The sequence below is a fragment of the Hyla sarda genome, chromosome 3 (genome assembly GCF_029499605.1).
Source record: "Hyla sarda isolate aHylSar1 chromosome 3, aHylSar1.hap1, whole genome shotgun sequence".
Lineage (NCBI taxonomy): Eukaryota > Metazoa > Chordata > Amphibia > Anura > Hylidae > Hyla > Hyla sarda.
Genome location: NC_079191.1, coordinates 126,066,051 through 126,088,325, shown reverse-complemented (window position 1 = coordinate 126,088,325; position 22,275 = coordinate 126,066,051). Strand labels below are relative to the sequence as shown.

Here is a 22,275-nt window from a genome sequence, read left to right as displayed (position 1 = left end):
CACCTACAGTCCCTGCAGAACCTTGCATAACAGCACACCCACAGTCCCGAGTGCCTGCAGAGCATTGTATAACAGTACACCCACAGTCCCGAAACAACCCTCTGAACCCCAGGTAAAACAGAAAACTAAGAACAGCTCCGCCCACACCAAAAAATGGCCACATGGTCAAGACGTCAGCAGTTGTCATTTATCCTACAAGGAAACAGCATCCACTCTATGGTGTTCAGTGATGTGCTGTGCGCATGCGCTTTGTTCGCCGCGTACGGTGGCCCCACTAGTCCAATCTTCGGTCTCGAGGAGCTGCTGTGCCGACATCACCGGTGGCGACGGTTTGGCCGAGGTTGTCCCGGCTGTTATTTTCCTCTTCTGCGCCATCACTCAGCGGCATGAGCTATGAGCAGCGGAAAGGATGGGGCCGGGGCCGGGGAGTACGAGGACGAGGGTCTTCTTCCCACTATGAAGGGGGCTCTTCTAGGGAGGCTGGTGGAGGTGTGAGAGAAAGACCACCGCCTCACCTGAGAGGCCGGGCCATAGGACTGTGGTATGCCCGGAGGCAGGGCCCGAAGAGTAAAGAGAAGGAGAGGCAGGAGGTGAGGCTGTCAGTCATGTCCCCTGGAGCTGTCGTGATGGAGCTGCCCATAGCAGCTGCTACTATACACCTATGGTAGTGCTCTCTCTTTTGCAAAACTACAACTTCAACGGCTGTCCGGGCATGCTGGGAGTTGTAGTTTTCCAACAGGTTCACAGTTTGGAGACCTCTGACCTATGAGATACACCACCTGGTGCTGACACATTAACCACAATGTACATCAGTGCCTCTACAGCTGTGGGAAAACTACAACTCCCAGGATGCCCTGACCGTCACAGCCAGCCAGGCTTTGCAGTGATAACAGGATCACACAGTATAAGTATCCAGATGGGATGATGATGTATGGTAGATAAGAGGGCCTGTGTTAAAGGGGAACTCCTGTACAGAACATCTTATACCCTTTCCATGGAATCCTGTAGATGGTGGATAAGGTTTTGTGTACCAGAGTTCCAGCTTAACATTGGAGCCCACTTTCTAAGTTAGACCCCATAGATGGTGTAGTCACTTGACTGTAATATAGAAGGGGTTAAATGGTCAGGATTGGAGTTGTCTATGGTCCTGATAGGAACAGGTGTCTATGGTGGCAGGTGTCAGCAGTGATCACTTGGGCACCACACAATCATTAAAGGGTTATTCCCGTGGAACCCCCCCCCCCCCCCCCTTTTTTTTTTATCAACTGGTGCCACAAAGTTAAACAGATTTGTAAATGCTTCTATAAAAAAAATCTTAATCCTTCCAGTACTTTTTAGGGGCTGTATACTACAGAGGAAATTATTTACTTTTTAGCTTTCTCTGATGTCACGACCACAGTGCGCTCTGCTGACCTCTGCTGTCCATTTTAGGAACTGTCCAGAGCTGGAGAAAATCCCCATAGCAAACATATGCTGCTCTGGACAGTTCCTAAAATGGACAGCAGAGGTCAGCAGAGCGAACCGTGGTCGTGACATCAGAGAAATCTAAAAAGTAAAGCATTTCCTCTGTAGTATATAGCCCCTAAAAAGTACTGGAAGGATTAAGATTTTTTTTAATAGAAGTAATTTACAAATCTGTTTCTTCTCTCGACAAAAATAAAAACGGATAATAAAAAAACGGACAATAATGTATGCAAACGGATGTTATCTGTTTGTATCCGTTATTCAGTTAATAAACCAAAAACATTTTTTTTTTCTTCTGAGCATGCTCAGAAGTAAAAACGGATCAAAAAACAGATTGAAAAAACGGATGCAAACGGATGACATTAATGGCTCATCCGTTTTCCATAGACTTCAATGTTAAATTTACTGCATCAGTATTTTCTTCCGTTTTTTTGACTGAAGACAAAATACTGCATGTGCTGTTTTTCTGCCGACAAAAAAGAAAAAAACGGAAAGGAGTGCAGACGGGTACAAACGGATGTAAATGGATTGTAAACAAAAACAAAAAAAAACACTGACATGAATGGGATTTTTAAAAAAAAAACGTTTTTAATCAGTTTACAGCCTGCAAGAACAGAACCGAAACGGGGACAGACGGCCGTGTGAGCACACCCTTACATTGCACCAGGTTTCATTCCATAGACCTGCTCTGATCGGCAGCGAGTGCCATACTCCTCGGCAACTCAAACCTGACCCTTTTACAGCATAAGCAGGAGGGTGTGGAAATGTATATAAAAAAAAAAAACAACAAAAAAAAACTACTTGTCTGAGGGATTGAAATGGAGCACAATCTACTTGTCCCTCGTGACAATCCACTTGTCACGAGGATTTTTGTTTTTAGCACTCTTGTTTTTTCCCCCCCTTGTCCTATAACTGCAATAACTCTTATCTTTTTTTTCCCCATACAGACCCATATGAGGCTCTTTTTTTGCGGGACCGATTGTACTTTGTAATTTTTCCATAACTTACGGTATGCTCTGAAACGAAAGAAAACATTTTTTGGGGAGGTGAAGCAAAAAACTAAAGATAATTTTGCCAATTTTGGTGGTTATCTTTTTTACGCTATTTATCTTGTGGTCAAACTAACATGTTGTTCTGATCCGTTAGGTTGGCCTGATTACAGCAATACCAAATTTGTATAGTTTCTGTCACATTTTGCAAATTTTAAAAGAATTCTAAACTTTTTAGAATTATTATTATTTTTTTTTAAATTGACATTTCCTGACCCCTTTTTTCTTTGTGTGTGTGATCCACCCCATTAGACCACCAGGGATCATTTACATTTCCCTTTAGACTCCGCTGTCAAGGACAGTGGCGATCTGAAGGGTTAATAGCCGTCCGCTGCGATCGCCACTTGCTGGCAATTAGCGGTGCCCCCAGCTACAGCAATCAGCTGGGGGCCGCTGGGTATTGAATGGGCCAGAGTCAGGAGCCGCTTCATACACCCTGTGCCTTGCCATACTTGTCAGGGGCTTTCAGGTCTGGCCCTGCTTGCCCGAAGCAGGGCTCAAGCCTCAAAAATTCACCTGCCCGGTGCCCGCAACTGCATGTCCCGGGGCATTGGGCGATAGGATTTCCACATCTCTGGTAAGTCTATGGAGTGAAAGAGTCGGACGAAGTGGTCAGCCGGGGGGGTGAAGCTTGCTGCCGAGCACATCATAGGGTTAGAACTCACAATCACAGTGGGTGCCAGGACCAAGACCTGGTGGGATTTTGAACTATTGGCATGTCTGAGCCACATGTTACGTTTATTCAAATCACTGTCACTGAATCTTTAAAGGGAATCTGCCATTAGTGTTATCCGCACTAACCTGTTGGTACAGGCTGGTAGTGCGGGTGACATTGATATCTTCCTGCCCCTTAAAGGGGTACTCCAGCTTTTTTACAAAAATAAATAACTTCCCTTCTGCCACAATTGTATTAGACCCCTGCACCATGACGAAGATCAGGGCTCAATATGTCAGACTATTACTGGACAAGTCGACCAGCGGTTATCAGGAACGGCAGCACAGGGTGGGGCAGAGAGATTGGAGGCAAGAGGGTAGCGGCTGGAGATAAGTCCAGTTTTTTGTTTTAAAGTAGTGTACCTGTCATTAGCAAAAACTTTTTATATAATGTAGAAAATAACATTTATATGTATATTTTAATATTCATTGGTAAAAAAATTTGTATTTTTGTCCCTGCAGCTATTGCCTGCGTGTCTCTGTGAGGAGACCAAATACAGGAAGTGAGGGCAGGACAAGCAGGGCTCTGTGGACAAGCAGGGGCTCTGTGGACAAGCAGGGGCTCTGTGGACAAGCGGGGGGCCTCTGGGCACCGAGGACAAGCGGGGGGCCTCTGGGCACCGAGGACAAGCGGGGGGCCTCTGGGCACCGAGGACAAGCGGGGGGCCTCTGGGCACCGAGGACAAGCGGGGGGCCTCTGGGCACCGAGGACAAGCGGGGGGCCTCTGGGCACCGACGACAAGCGGGGGCCTCTGGGCACCGACGACAAGCGGGGGCTCTGCGCAGTGAGGCTCTGTGACACTTTCCTGGCTCACACAGCAGGATGATTGACAATCTAGGAGTCTGTACAGAGCCCTGCTTGTCCTGCCCTCACTTGTTGTTTTTGGGCTCCTCAAAGAGACACACAGGCAAAAGCGGCAGGAACAGCATTATTTTTTTCACCCAACAATATACACATTTTTTAACCAATGTGTATTACAAATATACTTATGGTATTTTTTACATCGTATAAAAAGTTATTACTAACGACAGGTACGTTAATGCAGGCAGAATTCCGTCGAGATTCAAACCCTGATTGACTTTAATGGGATTTCATCATGGAATTCCGCAAAACTAAAGACTGGGAATTCTGTGTGAATTGGACAGCGGAATCCAATTCAAGTCTTTGGGTAGTAAACATGGCCTTAAAGGGGTACTCCGCCCCTGACATCTTATCCCCTATCTAAAGGATAGGGGATAAGATGTTAGATGGCCGCGGTCCCGCTGCTGGGGACACCGGGGATCGCCACTGCGGCACCCCGCCATCATTACTGCACAGAGCGAGTTCACTCTGTGCGTAATGACGGGCGATACAGGCGACGGAGCAGCGTGAAGTCATGGCTCCGCCCCTCATGACATCACGGCCCGTCCCCTTAATGCAAGTCTATGGCAGGGGGCGTGACGACCGTACGCCCCCTCCCATAGACTTGTATTCAGGGGGCGGACCGTGATGTCACGAGGGGCGGAGCCGTGACATAACGATTCTCCGGCCCCTGTATTGCCCGTCATTATGTGCTGAGCGATCTCGCTGTACGCAGTAATGATAGCGGGGCGCTGCAGCGGCGATCCCCAGGGTCCCCAGCAGCGGGACCCCGGCGATCTGACATCTGATCCCCCTATCCTTTGGATAGGGGATAAGATGTCTAGGGGCGGAGTACCCCTTTAATGGGGCACTCCAGCCCTAATACATCTTATCCCCTATCCAAAGGATATGGGTTAAGATGTCTGGTCGTGGGGATCCCACCACTGTTGACCCCCGCAATCTGTCTTTGCGAGCTCTCCGCAGCGCTGTAGGCTCCGAGTGTGCAGCGTGATGACCAAGGGGCTGGAGTATCGTGACGTCACGCCCCGTCCCCTTAATGCAAGTCTATGGGAGGGGGCGTGTATTAGGGCCGGAGTACTCCTTTAAAGGGGTACTCCACTGGAAAACATTTATTTTTTATGAAATCAACTGGTGCTAGAAAGTTGAACAGATTAGTAAATTACATCTATTTAAAAATGTTAATCTTTCCAGTACTTATCAGCTGCTGTATGCTCCACAAGAAGTTCTTTTCTTTTTGAATTTCCTTTCTGTCTGACCCCAGTGCTCTCTGCTGACACCTCTTCCCAGATCAAAACTTTTGTCACAGATTTTTCCCAGCACTATTCACAAATGCTTGATATAGATTGATATCTGAGGCATTTGGAGACCAAGTCAACTCTATTCCTGAATCTTTTCTTTTAGAGAGCTGTGGTACAGATGGATGAATCCAGAGAACAGCGGATTACACGACTTCTCAACTCTGTGCAAGCACAAAGCAAAGATGTAAAACAAGAGCCGTGTTCAGACCAGTCTTGGTGGGCTACTGAGAATGAAAGGTGATCTTGTTACAGCTGCTTGTGTGAGGCAGTACATATGTTTTTATATGACTTCCCTTTAAATATGTGTGATTAACTCTGTAAGACTTGTCTAGTCATCATAACTGAGCGTTGCCGTTCTAATCCAGGCATGGTTTTTTTTTTTTTCCCATGAAACAAAAATTTACATTTTCTTGAAAATATTGGAGGAGCTTTATCAAAGCCTGTGTAGAGGAAGGGTGGTGCAGTTGCCCTTAGTTACCAGTCAGATCGCTTCTTTCATTTTGGACAGGACTTTTTCTTTTTAAAGGGGTACTCCACTGGAAACATTTTTTTTTTGTTTTTTAATTTAACTGGTGCCAGAAAGTTAAACAGATTTGAAAATTACTTCTATTTAAAAATCTTAAGCCTTCCAGTACTTAGCTGCTTTATACTACAGAGGAAGTTTTTTTCTTTTTGAATTTCTTTTCTGTCTGACCATGGTGCTCTCTGCTGACACCTCTGTTCATGTCAGGAACTGTCCAGAATAGGAGCAAATCCCCATAGCAAACCTCTCCTGCTCTGGACAGTTCCTGACATGAACAGAGGTGTCAGCAGAAAGCACTGTGGTCAGACAGAAAGGCAATTAAAAAGAAAAGAACTTCCTCTGTAGTATACAGCAGCTAAGTACTGGAAGGATTAAGATTTTAAAATCTGTTTAACTTTCTGGCATTAGTTGATTTACATTTTTTTTTAAATGAAAGAAGGGCTCTGATTGGTTGATATGGGACACTGCACCACTCTTCCTATACACAGGTTTTGATAAACCTCCCCCTTTTATGTGTTCCTTAACTCAGATTGCATTCTCTCATGATCCTTCAGATAAGTTTCAGGAAAGTATATGGTCAGGATGCTAGCAGCACATCTTCTGTCCAGAATCCAGTTACACGTGTAGCATGTCTCATCTATAGAGGAAAGAAAGATCATCAACAGCGGTGTAGTCTGCAGACTCCAATGGGGTGCTCACCAATATATATATATATATATATATATATATATATATATATATATATATATATACATATACATATATATAATGTGTATGTGTAATGAGAGTTCATAAAGCACAAATAATGGCACTCTCCCATATGTAGAAAACTTCTTGTCTTTATTTTAGTTGTGCAAAAACATATGTGCATTAGTAGGACATACAGACTAACAGAGGGAGTGATACCAAATGGCTAGTGCCATTTTATGTGTCAGCACGCACTTCTTTGGGCTCAAGGTGCGTGCCGACGCATGGAACAGCAGTATCCACTTGGTATTGATCCCACTGTTTGTATGTCCTGCCACTACACACATGGGTTTTTGCACAATTTAAAATAAAGACAAGAGGATGTCTATAAATTGGTGCCACTATTTGTGTCTTATGTACTCTCGTTATAGCTTAGTGCTGTACTATGCTAAAATTCCAATGTATCTAAATAGAGTAACAGCATTTGTAGGACAGTCTTTTTTATTTTTTATTTTATTTAATTTTTTTTATAACTTTCGCAAATGGTAAAATAGCAGTGTAATGTCTGTTTATTCCAGAAATATTGCTGCCCCTCAAATCAAACTGGAAGAAGACATTGTGAAAGATGCCTGGGATGATGATGAGTGTGATGATTATGCTGGTGATGTTAAGGATAATACTGAGAAATTTTCTGAAAGCTGTTACGGAGAAAATAGAGTAAATGCAGCCTTGGATCGACGGCTTAAAGACGAGCTGCAGGATAAAAGGATTGATTCTAGATACCGCGAAATGCAGGTGCCTATTTATGCTGATTTGTTTACATATCTCTGTTTGCTCTATGAAAAATGATTACCATCCAGAATTTAAAATCAGCCATATTGTAGTAACTGAGAATTATTTCCTTACAAATGTTATCACTTTTTGTTTAGTTGTGGGGGGGTCATTTTTCCAAAATTAACAACAAATGCAGCCATATTATTTTTCACTCTGGAATTAGTTTTTCTCAAGCTGGTAATCCACTATCCTTTAGTAAGGATGTTCCATTCATGACAAACTAACAGTTTTCAATTCTTTTTTCCACCAGAGATTCCGTGAAACGTTACCTTCATACAGTATGAAAGAGGTAAGAAGAAAAAAATGTTTAATTTTTTTTTTTTTTAAAGGAGATAAAAAGCTCAGTGTCAAGATGAAGAGTTTCATGCCATGAACAGACTGGTTGCTACCATAAGAACAACTTAAAGGGGTTATCCACCATAAGGTGATTTTAGTACATACCTGGCAGACAGTAATGGACATGCTTAGGAAGGATCTGCACTTGTCTTGGGGATAAATGGCTATGTTGTGAGATTACCATAACACTATGGCTAGCTTTTTGTGAACTAGTATTTCCTGTTTGACTTTTCTTTTGCCTACAAATCCCATAATTCCATTTTCCTACCTCCCACACCCCAGCCCCCCTCAAAAGACCTGTGGTTTTCAATCAGGGTGCCTACAGCAGTTGCATTAGTTGCAGATTGATCTCTCTCCCACCAAGCGATCTCTCACCCATTGAAGCAGATAGGCTCCTTGTCATCAGCTGACTAGTGAGTCAGGTCTCGACCGCATTGCAACCTGGGAAAAATCTGAGACAACAGTCATTTTGTATGCTGTTAAAAATAAAATACAAAGAAGAGGGAATTCACACCTATAATGCAATGTCCTGACCTGAATCTCCGCCGGGATACACCTAGGAGGACTCCTAGGACAAATGTGGGCAAGACCTGTGGGGTGCACGTACGAAGGTGAAGTATCATATATATAACAAATGAAAAGAGGTGTAGTGCACTCACCGCTCAGTCCGTAGTCAGCCGCTATCAAAGCCGGTCCAGGGTAGCGGGATCATGCTGTGTGGTACGGAGCGCTCTGAGTTGTTTTACTGGCTTTTTCAGTATGAAATACTGAAAATTTTCTGACAAAAGCAATTGCAAAACCTATTGTTTTTGCATGCTTTACAACATATAAAAAGTTTCTGTATCTGACAGTGCCCAATTACGGACTTCTAGCTATATGATGAAGTTTCACAAACTCCAGAGCATCAAAATGGTAGGAAAAAACTTAACTGTCTAATTGGTGGCTTTATGGAGTTAATCAGGTTCCTAAGCGCCTATGTACACTAAGGAAATTTCCCTCCCCCCTCCAAGGGAGAAATTCAAGATAAGATTCCATAGGCAGCAGGCGCTGACAGAACAAGCTGGCACTAGGATTGTCAGGACATGCAGCGTGCTCATTAATGGCAATGCAGTGGGGAATCTCAAATTTCTCTATCGGCTCCAATGGGGGACATAGACCATGGGTGTATGCTGCTGTCACTAGGAGGTTCGACACTATGGCAACAAGAGAAGTCGGCTCCTCCCAGCACCTGAGGTAATCAGTTTTAGCTTAGTGTCTAAGGAGGTGAACATGGTCTGGAATTCTCCAGACCAGGTCTTATGTTTTATTATTTTCCTAGTTAGGGATGTGTTTGTTTTTTATTCCTTTTTCTTTCATGTTTTCAGGGGGGGGTTCAGGAACTGCGGCTCGCTGTCTCCCCATTGCGATTGAGGGGGCACAGACATTGCGTATATGCTCTGTTAACCCCCTCTCGCCAACGGTCAGCGCCTGGGGTTGTACCTCATGGGTCCGGGTCCCCCTATTTCCCTGCTCGCCTCGCTCGCATATGGTAGCTCGGCGTGATGCAGGTGACAGAAAGCTGACTGAAGACTTCATAGGAAGACTTCATGAGGTAAGTTCTTCTGACTGAAGTGAGTATATGCCCTTTCTCCTAGGTACAGCCTTGCATCATCTGGAGACCCTCACTTTTTGCCCACTTTTTCTCAGAGGCTGGCCTGGACAGGGTTTTTTTTCTATATTTATTGAAAAAACTGGGGTGCATGAAGTGCCGGCTTACTTTCGCTTGCTCGCTTCCCCGGCGTCTCGCTTGCTCGCTTCCCCGCAAGCGCATATGTGAATGACGTGCGCTAGGAGAGAAGAGCGGGCGTGGGCTCAATTACTGACCTATAGCTCTGCCCCCTCTGTTGTCGGGGCTTCTGAGAGGCGCGAATTAGCCTCCAATCAGCGCTGTGCACGCGTTGTGAGAGGCAGGGGCCAATCAGCAGTGCCCCTGCTCCTGGCCCACCCCTCTTATGCTATTGGCCGGCATTTCTCCCTTCTTTGTCTACACTAGAACGGAGTTCTCCTCACAGCAGCTGCCCTGGGGTCACAGACTTGGGCTGCACAGACAACTGGAGCGTTAGTTCATCATTTTGTCTGTAAAAGCTGTAATTCCAAAATGCCTGGTTCTGCTGAACCCATTTACTCCCTCTAAACAGTTAACTGGAGTGTTAGCCACTCATTACATCTGTAAAAGCTGTATCTCAAAAATGTCTGGTTCTGCTGAACCACTTGTTCTGCCTGCTCCCCCAGACCCCCTGCTATTCTACCCCGGTTGTCTACCAGACCTGGTGGGTTCGGCCGCCCCTCCAGCCTGGGTTCTCTCCCTCCCCCAGTCTATATCCGACTTGGCTCAGGTCTCCTGTTATGAGGTGACTTCATTGGAGAGGCCCTCCGGAGGGTCCCACTCTCCTCCTATACTGATGCTCTTGCAGCGTCGTGGGGGTGTTTTTCATCTGACTCCTCCTCCGAGTCTTCTGGCAGGCACGGGCGCTCCCCTCACAGGCATCGCTCCGTTACTCCTCCCTGTAGTAAGCGTCGCTCCCCTAGAGGACGCTCCCATGGTCGCCGCTCTGGCTCTCCAGACCTGTGTACCTGGTCAGTCTCCCCCTCTTCCAGGGCCACCTCACACATTCCCATTCACCTGGAGAACTTGTGGATGCAGTTTCCGATTCGGCCTCTGATTCAGAGGACCACACGGATATGTCGGACATGGTGCATTCATTGGTCTCGGCCACAAGAGACACCTTCCATCTAGAGGACCCAGGAACTTCGGACGTGGCTCCAGAAGTTTCCTTTTAATCGTGCCCAACCTCCAGGGCTGCCTCACCTCGTTCCCATTCTCCCGGAGAACTTGTGGATGAGGTTTCTGATTCGGCCTTCTCTTAAAGGAACGCACAGATGCCTGATGTGGTGTACTAATTGGTTTCGGCCATAAGAGACACCTTCCAGCTAAGGACCCAGGAACTTCGGACGTGGTCCAGAAGTTTCCTCTCATCGTGCCCGACCTCTTCCAGGGCTGCCTCACCTCGTTCCTATTCACCTGGAGAACTTGCAGATGAGGTTTCTGATTCGGCCTCCGACTTAAAGGAACGCACAGATGCCTGATGTGGTGTACTCATTGATTTCGACCATAAGATACACCTTCCATCTAAAGGACCCAGGAACATCGGACCTGGCTCCAGAAGTCTCCTTTTCTTCGTGCCCGACCGGCACCCAAGACCTTCAGTTCTCACGCTGAATTTTACGCCCTGCTGGTATCCGCCTGGAGGCACCCTGACAAGAAGTTTCAGGAAACTTAGAAGGTTCAAGCGCAGTATCCCTTCGCCAATGACCTCTTTGCTCGGTGGACCTCCTCTCCAACTGTGGATCTGCCGGTCTCCCGCCTCTCTAAGGCGCCTACCGGGCCTTTTTGCTGATGCGGCTGCATTCAAGATCCAGCCGACATGAAGGTGGCAAACTTTGCCTTGAGGCAGCAGGATCTTCCTGCTTTTGCTTCGGCCTGGGGGTCAAGAGCCCTTTCAGAGTGGTCTCCCAACTCCGCCAGGGTAGTCTTCAAGATCCCTCTGGAGGATTTATTTAATCTAGCCTGATGCTCCGCAGCTGGAGATTTTCTGTTCCATGCGCAGTTACTGTGCTGCCTTTGCCACAAGCAACCTGGTAGCCACTGTCCCTCCATGTGGCTTAAAGCCTGGAATGTGGACGCCGCCTTCAGGAAGTGAGGCATCGGGCGGAAAAGAGTTCTTTATCACCTCTGGATACGGCTCACAGAACCGCTTTCCGTCGTAAGTCCTCCTTCGGATTCTGCGGACATTTGGTGCCACACAGGGTACCAACAAGGGGTCCAGCCGGGCGCATTCACGGGAAGAGGGCTTCCTCCTTCTGGACCTGTCCCTCCCGGAGGTCGGCTATCCGTTCAGGCCGTTTTGTGGCCCCATCGGGCACCCGTAGGCCTTCCTCGATCTGTTTGGTCGCCCCCACCCGCTGACCTTTCTTGGGTGGTTGGTCGCCTCTTACTCTTCCGTGATGCCTGGACTACGCACATTCATTGTCCCGGTTCCTTCAGGGGAATGTTTTCGAGGTTTATTCCAACCTCTTTGTGGTCCCCAAGAAAGGTGTTTCTGTTCGCCCAATCTTGGTTCACGAGTATCTCAGCCAGCATTTTCTGCTTCCCATCCCGAATGGAGTCTCTCTATTCGGTGCTGGCGTCCCTGGTTCATGGGGAATTTTCGTTCCTCGGTGGACATCAAGGATGCCTGCCTCCACATCTCATTGTTCCGGTCATCAGCGGTACCTCCGCTTTGCAGTTCCGGACGTCATTTTCTAATGTGGCTCTCCATTTCGGTCTGGCCACTTCTCCGCAGACCTTTAACAAAGTCCCAGCGCCTGTGATAGCCCCTTTTACGGACAACAGTTGTTTCCGTGATTCCTTACTTGAACGACCTTCTGATCAGAGTTTCAGCCAGGGCCAAGATCCTGGAGAGTCTTCGTCTCAACCTCCAGACCTTGTCTCTCTTCGGTTGGATGGTCATTCGGGACAAGTCCAACCGCTTCCTGGGGCTCCAGTTTATTGAAATATTTAAAAAACAGACAAAAGGGGAAAAGCTGACACAGGGGGGAATAGGACAGAACAACAATGGCGTCACTACTGCCGGCACATGTGAACATCATCAGTGGTATAAAAAAGGGAACAGGTAGACTGTACATATTAATGAAGGGACATAAGTCTCAGAGGTGCATAAAAAGAAATACAGTACCAACCTCAAACAGAAAATTGATAAAGTGCAAGAGTGCAGAAGGAGTGAAGGACGAAGGATATCGCCGAAAAGTACATTGGGGAGGCTTCACTGCTGCTGCACTCTTGCAATTAATCAATTTTCTGTTTGAGGTTGGTACTGTATTTCTTTTTATGCACCTCTGAGACTTATGTCCCTTCATTAATATGTACAGTTTACCTGTCCCCCTTTTTTATACCACTGATGATGTTCACATGTGCCGGCAGTAGTGACGCCATTGTTGTTCTGTCCTATTCCCCCCTATGTCAGCTTTTCCCCTTTTGTCTGTTTTTTCAATAAAATATAAAAATTTTACCTCATTTAAAATGACTCCATTTTTCTAGTGTTTGTTTCTAACTTTCCAGGAGTTCACATATGAAGCCTCTCTTAGTACCTAGGTTGAATATAGTATATACCTATACACGTACATATATTACCTGGGTATTGTGCTATTTACTAACACCCCTTATGAAAAGGTAAAGTTGGGGTCTATACAATCATGTTAGTGTAAAAAAAACAAAAAACATTTTTAACATGTTGCCCCATACTTTTAATTTTCCAAGCGGTAAAAGGACAAAAAGACCCCCAAAATTTGTAAGGCAATTTCTCCTGAGTACGGAAATACCCCATTTGTGGGCGTAAAATGCTCTGAATACATTTGAAGTCTAAATTGGTGATATGCACAGGGGTGGCTGATTTTAGTGGTTCTGACATAAATGCAAAACAATAAATACACACGTTACCCCATTTTGGAAACTATGCCCCTCACAGAATGTAACAAGGGGTATAGTGAGCCTTAACGCCACACAGGTGTTTGACAAATTTTCATTAAATTTGGATGTGAAAATGAAAAAAAAAAAATCACTAAAATGCTGGTTACCCGAAATTTTTCATTTACAGAAGGGAGAATAGGAAAAGAGCCCCCCAAATTTGTAATCCCTTTTCTTGAGTAAAAACATACCCCATATGTGAATGAAAAGTGCTCTGCGGGCGCACTACAATGCTCAGAAGAGAAGGCACGCCATTGGCATTTTGGAGAGAGAATTTGTCCGAGATTGAAGGCCATGTGTGTTTACAAAGCCCCCATAGTGCCAGAACAGTGACCCCCCCCCCCCCACATATGACCCATTTTGGAAATTAAACCCCTCACAAAATTTAATAAGGGGGGTACAGTGACCATTTACACCTCACAGGTGTCTGACAGATTTTTGGAACAGTGGTCCGTGAAAATGAAAAATTGAATTTTTCATTTGCACAGCCCACTGTTCCAGAGATCTGTCAAACGCCAGCGGGGTGTAAATGCTCACTGCACCCCTTATTAAATTCTGTGAGGGGTGTAGTTTCCAAAATAGGGTCACATGTGGGGGGTCCACTGTCCTGGCGTGGTTTATACCGGGACCGGGCACAAAGGTACGCCCTGCGTCCTTAAGAGGTTAAATAGAACTAACTTACAAATCTGTTTAACTTTCTGGCATTAATTGATTTAAAAAAGTATATAGAAAAAAAAAAGTTTTCCAGCCGAGTACCCCTTTAACTTCCCTCCCTTCACCCTTGTAGCCTCTGGTGTTGGGGTGCCCTGCCGGCGACCGGTGTGACTGCTTTGGCGAGCGGCATTGTCAGTTCCCCAGCTGCAGATGCTACAATCTGTAGCCAGTGGAATCAAAAGAGCCGCTCGCCACTGGCTAGGTGAAACACTGCTGCAGCCCATAATTGGTTGAGTGGTGTTCTGTCTACAGCTCCAGGGAAGTGAAGTCCAGCTGAGACTGGCCTCAGATGGGGGGCCCAGATACCGGAGACTAAAAGGAAGCGAGGATGGAGAGTTAAAGGCTTTATTAGGCAGGCTATGCACATTAGTTAAAACCTAGCAACTGCAATTGTTCTACCCGTACCTATTTTACATTTGATTGCCAGTGGTTGGGCACAAGTAAATTGTGTCAGTACTTGGCCAGGTCTTAATATGTGACTTATTTTGAAGTTGTTTTGTCTTCTTCAGGCTTTTAGGGATTACTTCACTGGACTGTTTGACCTGGTCTTCATATTTGTCTTTCAGGAAATAATAAAAATGATACAGAATAATCAAGTGACAGTCATCAGTGGAGAGACCGGCTGTGGAAAGACTACACAAGTAACTCAGTTTATTCTGGACGATTATATTAGCAGAGGAAAAGGTTCTGCTTGTCACATTGTGTGCACCCAGCCCAGAAGGATCAGTGCAATTTCGGTAAGATAATTTAATTAAGCCTCCGAGGATCTGCTGCTGGTTTTATCAAGCTTATGAGGATGTCCAGGAACAGAAAGACAGCTGATTTCTTCCAAAAACAGCACCACACCTGTCCTCAGGTTGTGTGTGGTATTGCAGCTCAGTTCCACTGAATTTATTGCAGCCAAGTTGTAGTACCACACGCAATCCTGAGGACAGGGCTGCAGGACACAAGTCAATTATTTTACCTTATTTAAAAATGCTGAATATTGATATTTAATATTGAGATAGAGATTATAAATATTTGGTCAGCTTTTTTATGAATGTTGTAAATATTTATATTTTTGGGGATGGTCATATTGAAGACACACACTTCCTTGTATGGTGTATTTCCAGTCTAGAAGCTGTTATGACTACTGGCTGAGAAATGTCCCATATTATTACTGTAAGAATTCTGTTTGAAAGTGTCCAGGCTGGGGATAAAACTTGTCCATGCCTCAACACGGAAGTGCTTTTTCAGCAAATTACTGGCTGAGGCAAGTTCTTCATTATTGACTATGGCATGTAAATGATTTGAGACCAACTCAGTGCCTTGATACCCAGAGGCTGTTGGTAACAGCTTGGACATTAGGACTGTAGAGGACACAGCGCCATGATCTTCTTCTCATTAACTCCTTATTTACGCTCGTGGCCAGCTCCCGGTATGTGAAGCACTCTCAGGAGCTGAGCGCGCTTCCTACTTGCGGGGTCCCGGTTGCTGTCTGCAGCCAGGACCCGCGGCTAATACCGGACATCACCGATTGGGCTGATGTCCAGTATTAACCCTTTAGATGCCGCAATCGAAGTTGATAAAGGCATCTAAACCCGGAGAAAATACTGCTGGTTAGCTCAGCGGAGCTGTTTGGGACCACCGAGGTGAAATCGCAGCATCCCGAACAGCTGTGAGGACAGCCGGAGGTACTTGCCTTCCTTCCTGTTGTCCGATTGGCATTTGATTGCTCCAAGCCTGGGATCCAGGCTTGAGCAGTCGAGCGCAGGTAACACTGATCAACGCTATACTATGGCATAGCATTGTTCAGTGTATGCAATCAAAGGATTGCATGTAATAGTCCCCTATGGGGACTAAAAAAAAAGTGTAAAATAAGTTTAAAAAAAGTGAATAAATATGATTTCTTCATCGGCTCGATTGGGAGACACAGAAACCGTAGGTATATGCTGCTGCCACTAGGAGGCTTGACACTAAGCAACAAGAAAAGTCGGCCCCTCCCAGCAGGATATACCTGCCCACAGGCAGCTAATCAGTTTTGACTTTGTGTCAGTAGTAGGCAGACATAGGTCTGGAGTTCTCCAGACCTGGTCGCTTATTTTTCTTATTTTTGAGTTAAGGGATGTATAGTTAGAGTTTTCTCTCCCTTTTATTTCTATCTTTTTAGGTAAGGTCTCAGAAACAAAGTGTTCACTGTTTCCCCATTTGCGAAGAAGGGGCACAGGCATCGAGTTATGCACTGTCAACCCCTTCTCAGCACCAGTCAGCACCTCCTGGGTGTGGGTCGCCACCAGTCAGTGTTACCTCTGGGTCTGGGTCCCCCTATCTTCACTGCTTGTCTCGCTGTTTTCAGCCAAGGTGTTCACTAGCTGACTGAAGACTTCATTAGGGAGAGAAAGGTCAGTATTTCTCTCCCTTTCTTTTCAGGTTTCTAGCCCTCAGGATTCTAAACCTCTGTAGCCCACCTATTTGGAGCCCACTCCTTTTTATTCACTCTTGGGACAGTCACCTGCTCGGCCATTCTGAACATAGGGGACAGAAACAGTTGTGCAGGACATTTCAATATGTGTTTTTTACATTATTAAGGGCATTCTCATGGCCCTGCTCGACGCCTGCTTTGTGTGCATCCGCCCAGCATATTTTTGCATCGGCTGCATTCTTATGCGATACGACCAGAGCGCCAGAGCTTCTGTTCTCTGTCTGCCGTGCTGTTCGCAAATGACCAACAGCTCTCCTTTCTCCCGGCCGCACTTTCATTATTGTACACTGCATTCAGGTTTTTTTAATGATGGCCGCGCCGCGTTCTCCTCATGGAGTTTAGCTCCGCCCACTCCCCGCTGGTGGGGATTCCGGCCCTATAGCGCTTCAGTGCGCGTATTGGGGGTTTTGGTTAAAGGAAAACAGTCACTTGTTTTCTCCCGCACTATCCACAGGTACTGGTGGATAGTGTGGGAGATGCTGATTAAAATGAGCCCTACCTTGTCCGGATCTGCGCTGCTGTTCTCCCACAATTATAGTTTTATTATCTGTTGAAATCTTCCTGTAACTGGCACGGGCGGGGCATCAGCGCTTAACTGACACTGAAGTCAGCGCCGCTTATGAATATTCATCCCCCCCTCCCTCCAGTTCTCCCTCTCTTTGCCGCTCCTAACTGGGGGAATGAATATTCATAAGCGGTGCTGACGTCAGTGCCAGTTAAGCGCGCGAAGCCCCGCCCGTGCCAGTTACAGGAAGATTTCAACAGATAATAAAATTACAATTGCGGGAGAACGGCGACGCAGATCCGGACAAGGTAGGGCTCATTTTTATCAGAGTCTCCCGCACTATCCACCAGTACCTGTGGATAGTGCAGGAATAAACAAGTGAGTTTTCCTTTAACTACCTATCAGTGCAGTGCATGTGCTGCAGGTGTCATTTGAACCAATGAGTGCCTGGCTGGTGCTGGTCCTGCCCACTCCTTCTCTTTGGGCTGACCCAACCCCTCACCCTCTCTATCCCTCTTCCTTCTGAGGATCGGCTTTTCTTAACACAGCCTGCTTCTTCTCTTCCTGAGGGACACAGCCACTGGGTGAGACTGCTCCATTTTCACTTTTGCTTGCACTATGTCGGAACCCAGAACTTACCCCCCCCCCCCCCTCCAGACAAGTCCCTGAGGCCATGGTCACCTATTACGCCAGTGTGGACTGCAAAACTAAAATGCCTTGTGGTTCTGCTGAACCCACTTGTCCTTCCTGCACCACTGAGCACCCCATCCCTCCTGTTGTATTTTCCCAGGTCGTTCCACCAGAACCTGTGGGCTCTGCTCTCCCTCCGGAATGGGTGTCTTCCCTCTCCCAGTCTATTTCTGACTTGGCGCAGGTCTCCCGTTCCTTGGTGACCGCTTTGGAGAAGTTTTCCTTACGCAAGCCCTCCAGAGAGGCTCGCTCTCCTTCTACTTTATGTATCTCAAACACTTTGCACACTGCCCAGTAACCTGCTGTGCACCGCAGGTCTGGACTTATTAGTCTTATAATCGCCAGCTCATGAATTCTTAGAGATACATAGTATAAGGACTCATTGTTATAAGATGCATTGGGAGAGCATTTAAAAGGTCAGGCTATCACACCCCGACATGTTTCGCCACTCACGTGGCTTTATCAAGGACATTAACTGACAGCATTGAGCATCAGTGAGAAATTAACCATTTTATATATGTATCCTAGGTTATGTCATCATCCCAATAGCCTATAACCACCATTCTCCCTACAGCCAATAAGGTCCAACTTGACCTTATGGATGTCTATACAAAGCTACTAATACTTACACCGGGCAAAACTGGACCAATCTATGTTCCACTTCTTTTACATTGGACGTCATCGCTGATACTGGTTGGCTAGCTACTGCCGGGACTTACCCCATTCAGTACCAGTCAGCTGTCCATCTCATGTAAACATCCGCCGCGTCATTGCGGGGATGTGCCGCTCCCCATGTCAGCCGGATTCCAATCATGTGACTCTACTCAACTCACATGATTTCTGTGCGTCTGAATCGAGGTTTAATCGTGCCTGTGTATAGGTAAATTGCCTGTGCTGTAGTGTCTGAATGTTTGGCGCATGTGCAATCAGCAACCCCAGTAAACTAAATTTATAGGCTACAAAGAGAACTACAAGCCCATATTTTAGGGGACATTAAAACTAATATGTCATTATTTGATGTGATTCAACAACAGTAGGGAACAGTATCTTAAAAAAAAAGAAATATATATATATAATTGTAAATGCATGACCAATAATTGATGGTAGCACGAGCTTACAGGGTGCCAAAATCATATTATGTATAACCATATGTATACTCAATTAATGCACATCATTACTAAATACTACCATCGGTCCTTGTTTTATACAGGATCAGTACATCCAGACTCTTGTTATAAATCCGGACTATTATTCAACAATACTCTCAATGTTAAATATGTTGGCATGATACCCTAATCCTTATCCTAATGAAAAACATAGTCCAAGATATTTTTTAGGGCACTATGCAGTAGTACCATGTTTACAATTCAAGAGACTATGATTCCCAGATCAGTTTACTATTCAAGATACTATGATTCCCAGATCATCTCCCCCATAAATCAGAGCCCTAGATGAACTCCACAAGTATCTAGGGTTGGCCAATGGCAGGAAAAATATATAGAAAACCCATACACAAAAATTCCTAGGGTAACTCCTAATCAAAGGTAAAAAGACTACGGCTCATTTCTAGACACCTAAAAGATATCTCTACCAATAATTCATAATGCCATTACTGAATAAATTATACAATCAAGGTATCGGACATGTAGGTACTAACATTAAATAAAAGCTGTGTATGTGAATCCCTCGTTAAGACCAAGAGGATTTAAGGTCTTTAACCGAAAGATCCATTTTGATTCCTCTCTAAGGAGGATTTTGTCCAGATTTCCACCTCTTGGACTGAGTTTTATCTGCCTCAAGCCCAAAAATTTAAGATTCCTCAGGTCTCCAGCATGTGTTTCCCTTATGTGTCGAGCAATTAGTGTATTGGCACCCGTCCGGCTGCCGCTTAGGTGTTTGGAAATGCGTCACGGAAACTCTTGAAGGGTCTTCCCCCACATACAGTTATGGCCGTAAATGTTGGCACCCCTGAAATTTATGTATTAAGTATTTCTCACAGAAAAGGATTGCAGTAACACATGTTTTGCTATACACATGTTTTGCTATACACATGTTTTGCTATACACATGTTTATTCCCTTTGTGTGTATTGGTACAAAACCAAAAAAAAAGGGAGGAAAATAAGCTAATTGGACATACTGTCACACCGAACTCCAAAAATAGTCTGGACAAAATTATTGGCACCCTTTCAAAATTGTGGAAAAATAAGATTGTTTGATTCATGGTCTTGATGTGGTATGGGCTGTTTGGATTTACCTTTGTCACAGTGTACACCAGTGTTTCCCAACCAGGGTGCCTTCGGGTGTTGCGAAACTACAACTCCCAACAGCCGAAGGCACCCTGGTTGGGAAACACTGGTGTACACACACACACAGGTCTTAATAAGAGCTATTCAATCTTTTTTCTTATAGGTAGCAGAACGGGTGGCTGCAGAGCGAGCTGAACCGTGTGGCAGGGGATGCAGTACTGGCTACCAGATACGTCTTGAAAGGTATATGATGTAAAGGAGAGCCGAGCTGAAATGTAGGGACACTGATCTCCACTTCTGCCTGTTTACTTTAGCAATCGATGGTGGTCCTCCACAATGTTAAATGTATACCTCTAATGGAGGGCTGTGCTGTATCCTACTGAATATTCTTTTTATTGTAAATTGCTTACCGTGCAATATGCTTTTTCCCTGCACCATGAAAAAAAAAGGTATGCCAATTTATACTGACACAGAATATGTAGAAAGGACACTCTACTTTTGGCATACATTGGTTGCATGGTGAACATGTGGGAGATACACATCAGAGAATACAGTGGTCCCTCAACATACGATGGTAATCCGTTCCAAATGAACCATCGTTTGTTGAAACCAGCATATGTTGAGGGATCCGTGCAATGGAAAGTATAGGAAGTTATACTCCCCTGTCCCAGCTGCTCCAGACTGTCACCGCTGCCCTGGATGTCTTCCTCCATCACTGTCCCCGGGGTGTCCCCTACGCTCTGGACATCTCTGCTTCCCCGGGATCCTCGCTCTCCATCGACACCATCACGTCACTATGCACGCCGCTCCTATTGGATGGCGGGACGGCATGCGCGGAGATGTGATGATGACGATAGAGAGCGCCGGCGATGCAGGGTATCCCGAAGAGGACGCTCCGGAGCCCCGAGGACAGGTGAGTGATCGTCACAGCAGCACACAGGGCACTGAAAACGGCTATCCGGGGGCAGCTGAAGCCCCGACATACAAAAGCATCGTATGTTGATGCTGCCTTCAACATGCGATGGCCTCTAAGAGGCCATCACGTGTTGAAATTATCGTAGGTCGTGGGGTTACTGTACTTATTTTACTTATTTTACTTATTGTACTCCTCAGAGTTATAGTTAAACTGTGAACATAGCCTTTCTAATACTATGAGTGTATTGTGGGTATGTTGCTTTATTATTCATTGCCTTTTTCACACATTTAATAATTCTTTCTTTTTTTTTCCTCCCCCTGTTTTTTGTGAAGTCAGTTGCCACGGGAACAAGGCTCTATTTTGTACTGTACAACTGGTATAGTCCTGCAGTGGCTTCAGTCAGATCAGTAAGTGCTCTTTAATGTGTATAAATTCTAAAGAATGATCTTGATTCCCTTGATTTGTCAGTATCACCCGCACCAACCTTTTGGTACAGGCTTGTAGTGTGGGTGACACTGATGAAAATGATACTTATCGTTCTTCACTCTGTATCGTTCATCTGTACTTCCTGTTCTTCAGTATATGCTAGTGAAAGAGCTTGGTGCACAGGGGACGTTTCAAGACCCCTCTCCTTGGCATTCGTAGTAGCCTCAGAGTGGAGTTCCATTTTGCAGCAGAGGAGGCTCGGCGCAGGGGAGCACAAGGCGTTTTTATGAATGATGCCGGTTGGACATTGCTGTGTATCTGAGGCTTGGGAAGTCCCCATGTGCACCAAGCTCCTTCATTAGCAAATATCAAGGAATGAGGAGTACTGGGGGGGGGAAGAGAGACACAGAGTATGGAATGGTAAGTATCATTGTTATTAGTGCCACCCGCACTACATGCCTGTACCCACAGGTTAGTTCGATTGATACTGATGACTGATTCCCTTTAAGCACTTTCTCAATATTTTATATATTTTTTTCCTTTCTTCCAGGCAGTTGACTAGGATTAGCCACATTGTGATAGATGAAGTCCATGAGAGAAACTTGCAATCTGATATTCTCATGGCAATAGTAAAAGATCTTCTGAAGTGTCGTCCAGAATTGAAAGTCATATTGATGAGCGCCACACTAAATGCCGAAAAGTTTTCTCAGTATTTCGGTTAGTTCACTAATTGTACCTCTGATTGTGATACTCTTCTCCTCTTTAGGTCACTTTCACACAGCAGTATATAAATCAGTATATGTATACTTTTAGGGTTGAGTTGGGACATCACTATTCGCATGAGCTAGTTTTTCAGTCTTGCTTTTCATCTAATGTATGTGGGGACCTTATATTATATTGCTGGTTTACTGTTCTCTTATTGAATCCATGTTGCCAATCACATGAATGTCAACCCATATATGCATATGCAACTGCTGAGCTGACAG

At 45.4% G+C, this 22,275-nt stretch overlaps 1 protein-coding gene across 2 annotated transcripts in view; it reads left to right on the top strand.

Annotated features, from left to right (window-relative positions):
• The first annotated feature begins 238 nt into the window (after positions 1-238).
• Positions 239-22,275, top strand: part of DHX36 (DEAH-box helicase 36) — a 72,631-nt gene continuing 50,594 nt past the window's right edge. Inside the window, exons 1-8 of one of the 2 annotated variants that reach the window (XR_008891113.1) lie at positions 239-590; positions 5,491-5,624; positions 7,176-7,392; positions 7,682-7,720; positions 14,611-14,781; positions 20,111-20,190; positions 21,196-21,270; positions 21,840-22,006. Coding sequence is in view for 1 of the 2 variants with exons in the window: in XM_056564995.1 (XP_056420970.1) it covers positions 387-590; positions 5,491-5,624; positions 7,176-7,392; positions 7,682-7,720; positions 14,611-14,781; positions 20,111-20,190; positions 21,196-21,270; positions 21,840-22,006 (1,087 nt within the window). In the remaining variant the exon portion in view is untranslated. The remainder of the gene's footprint in view (positions 591-5,490; positions 5,625-7,175; positions 7,393-7,681; positions 7,721-14,610; positions 14,782-20,110; positions 20,191-21,195; positions 21,271-21,839; positions 22,007-22,275) is intronic. The other variant, XM_056564995.1, reaches the window with a different exon arrangement.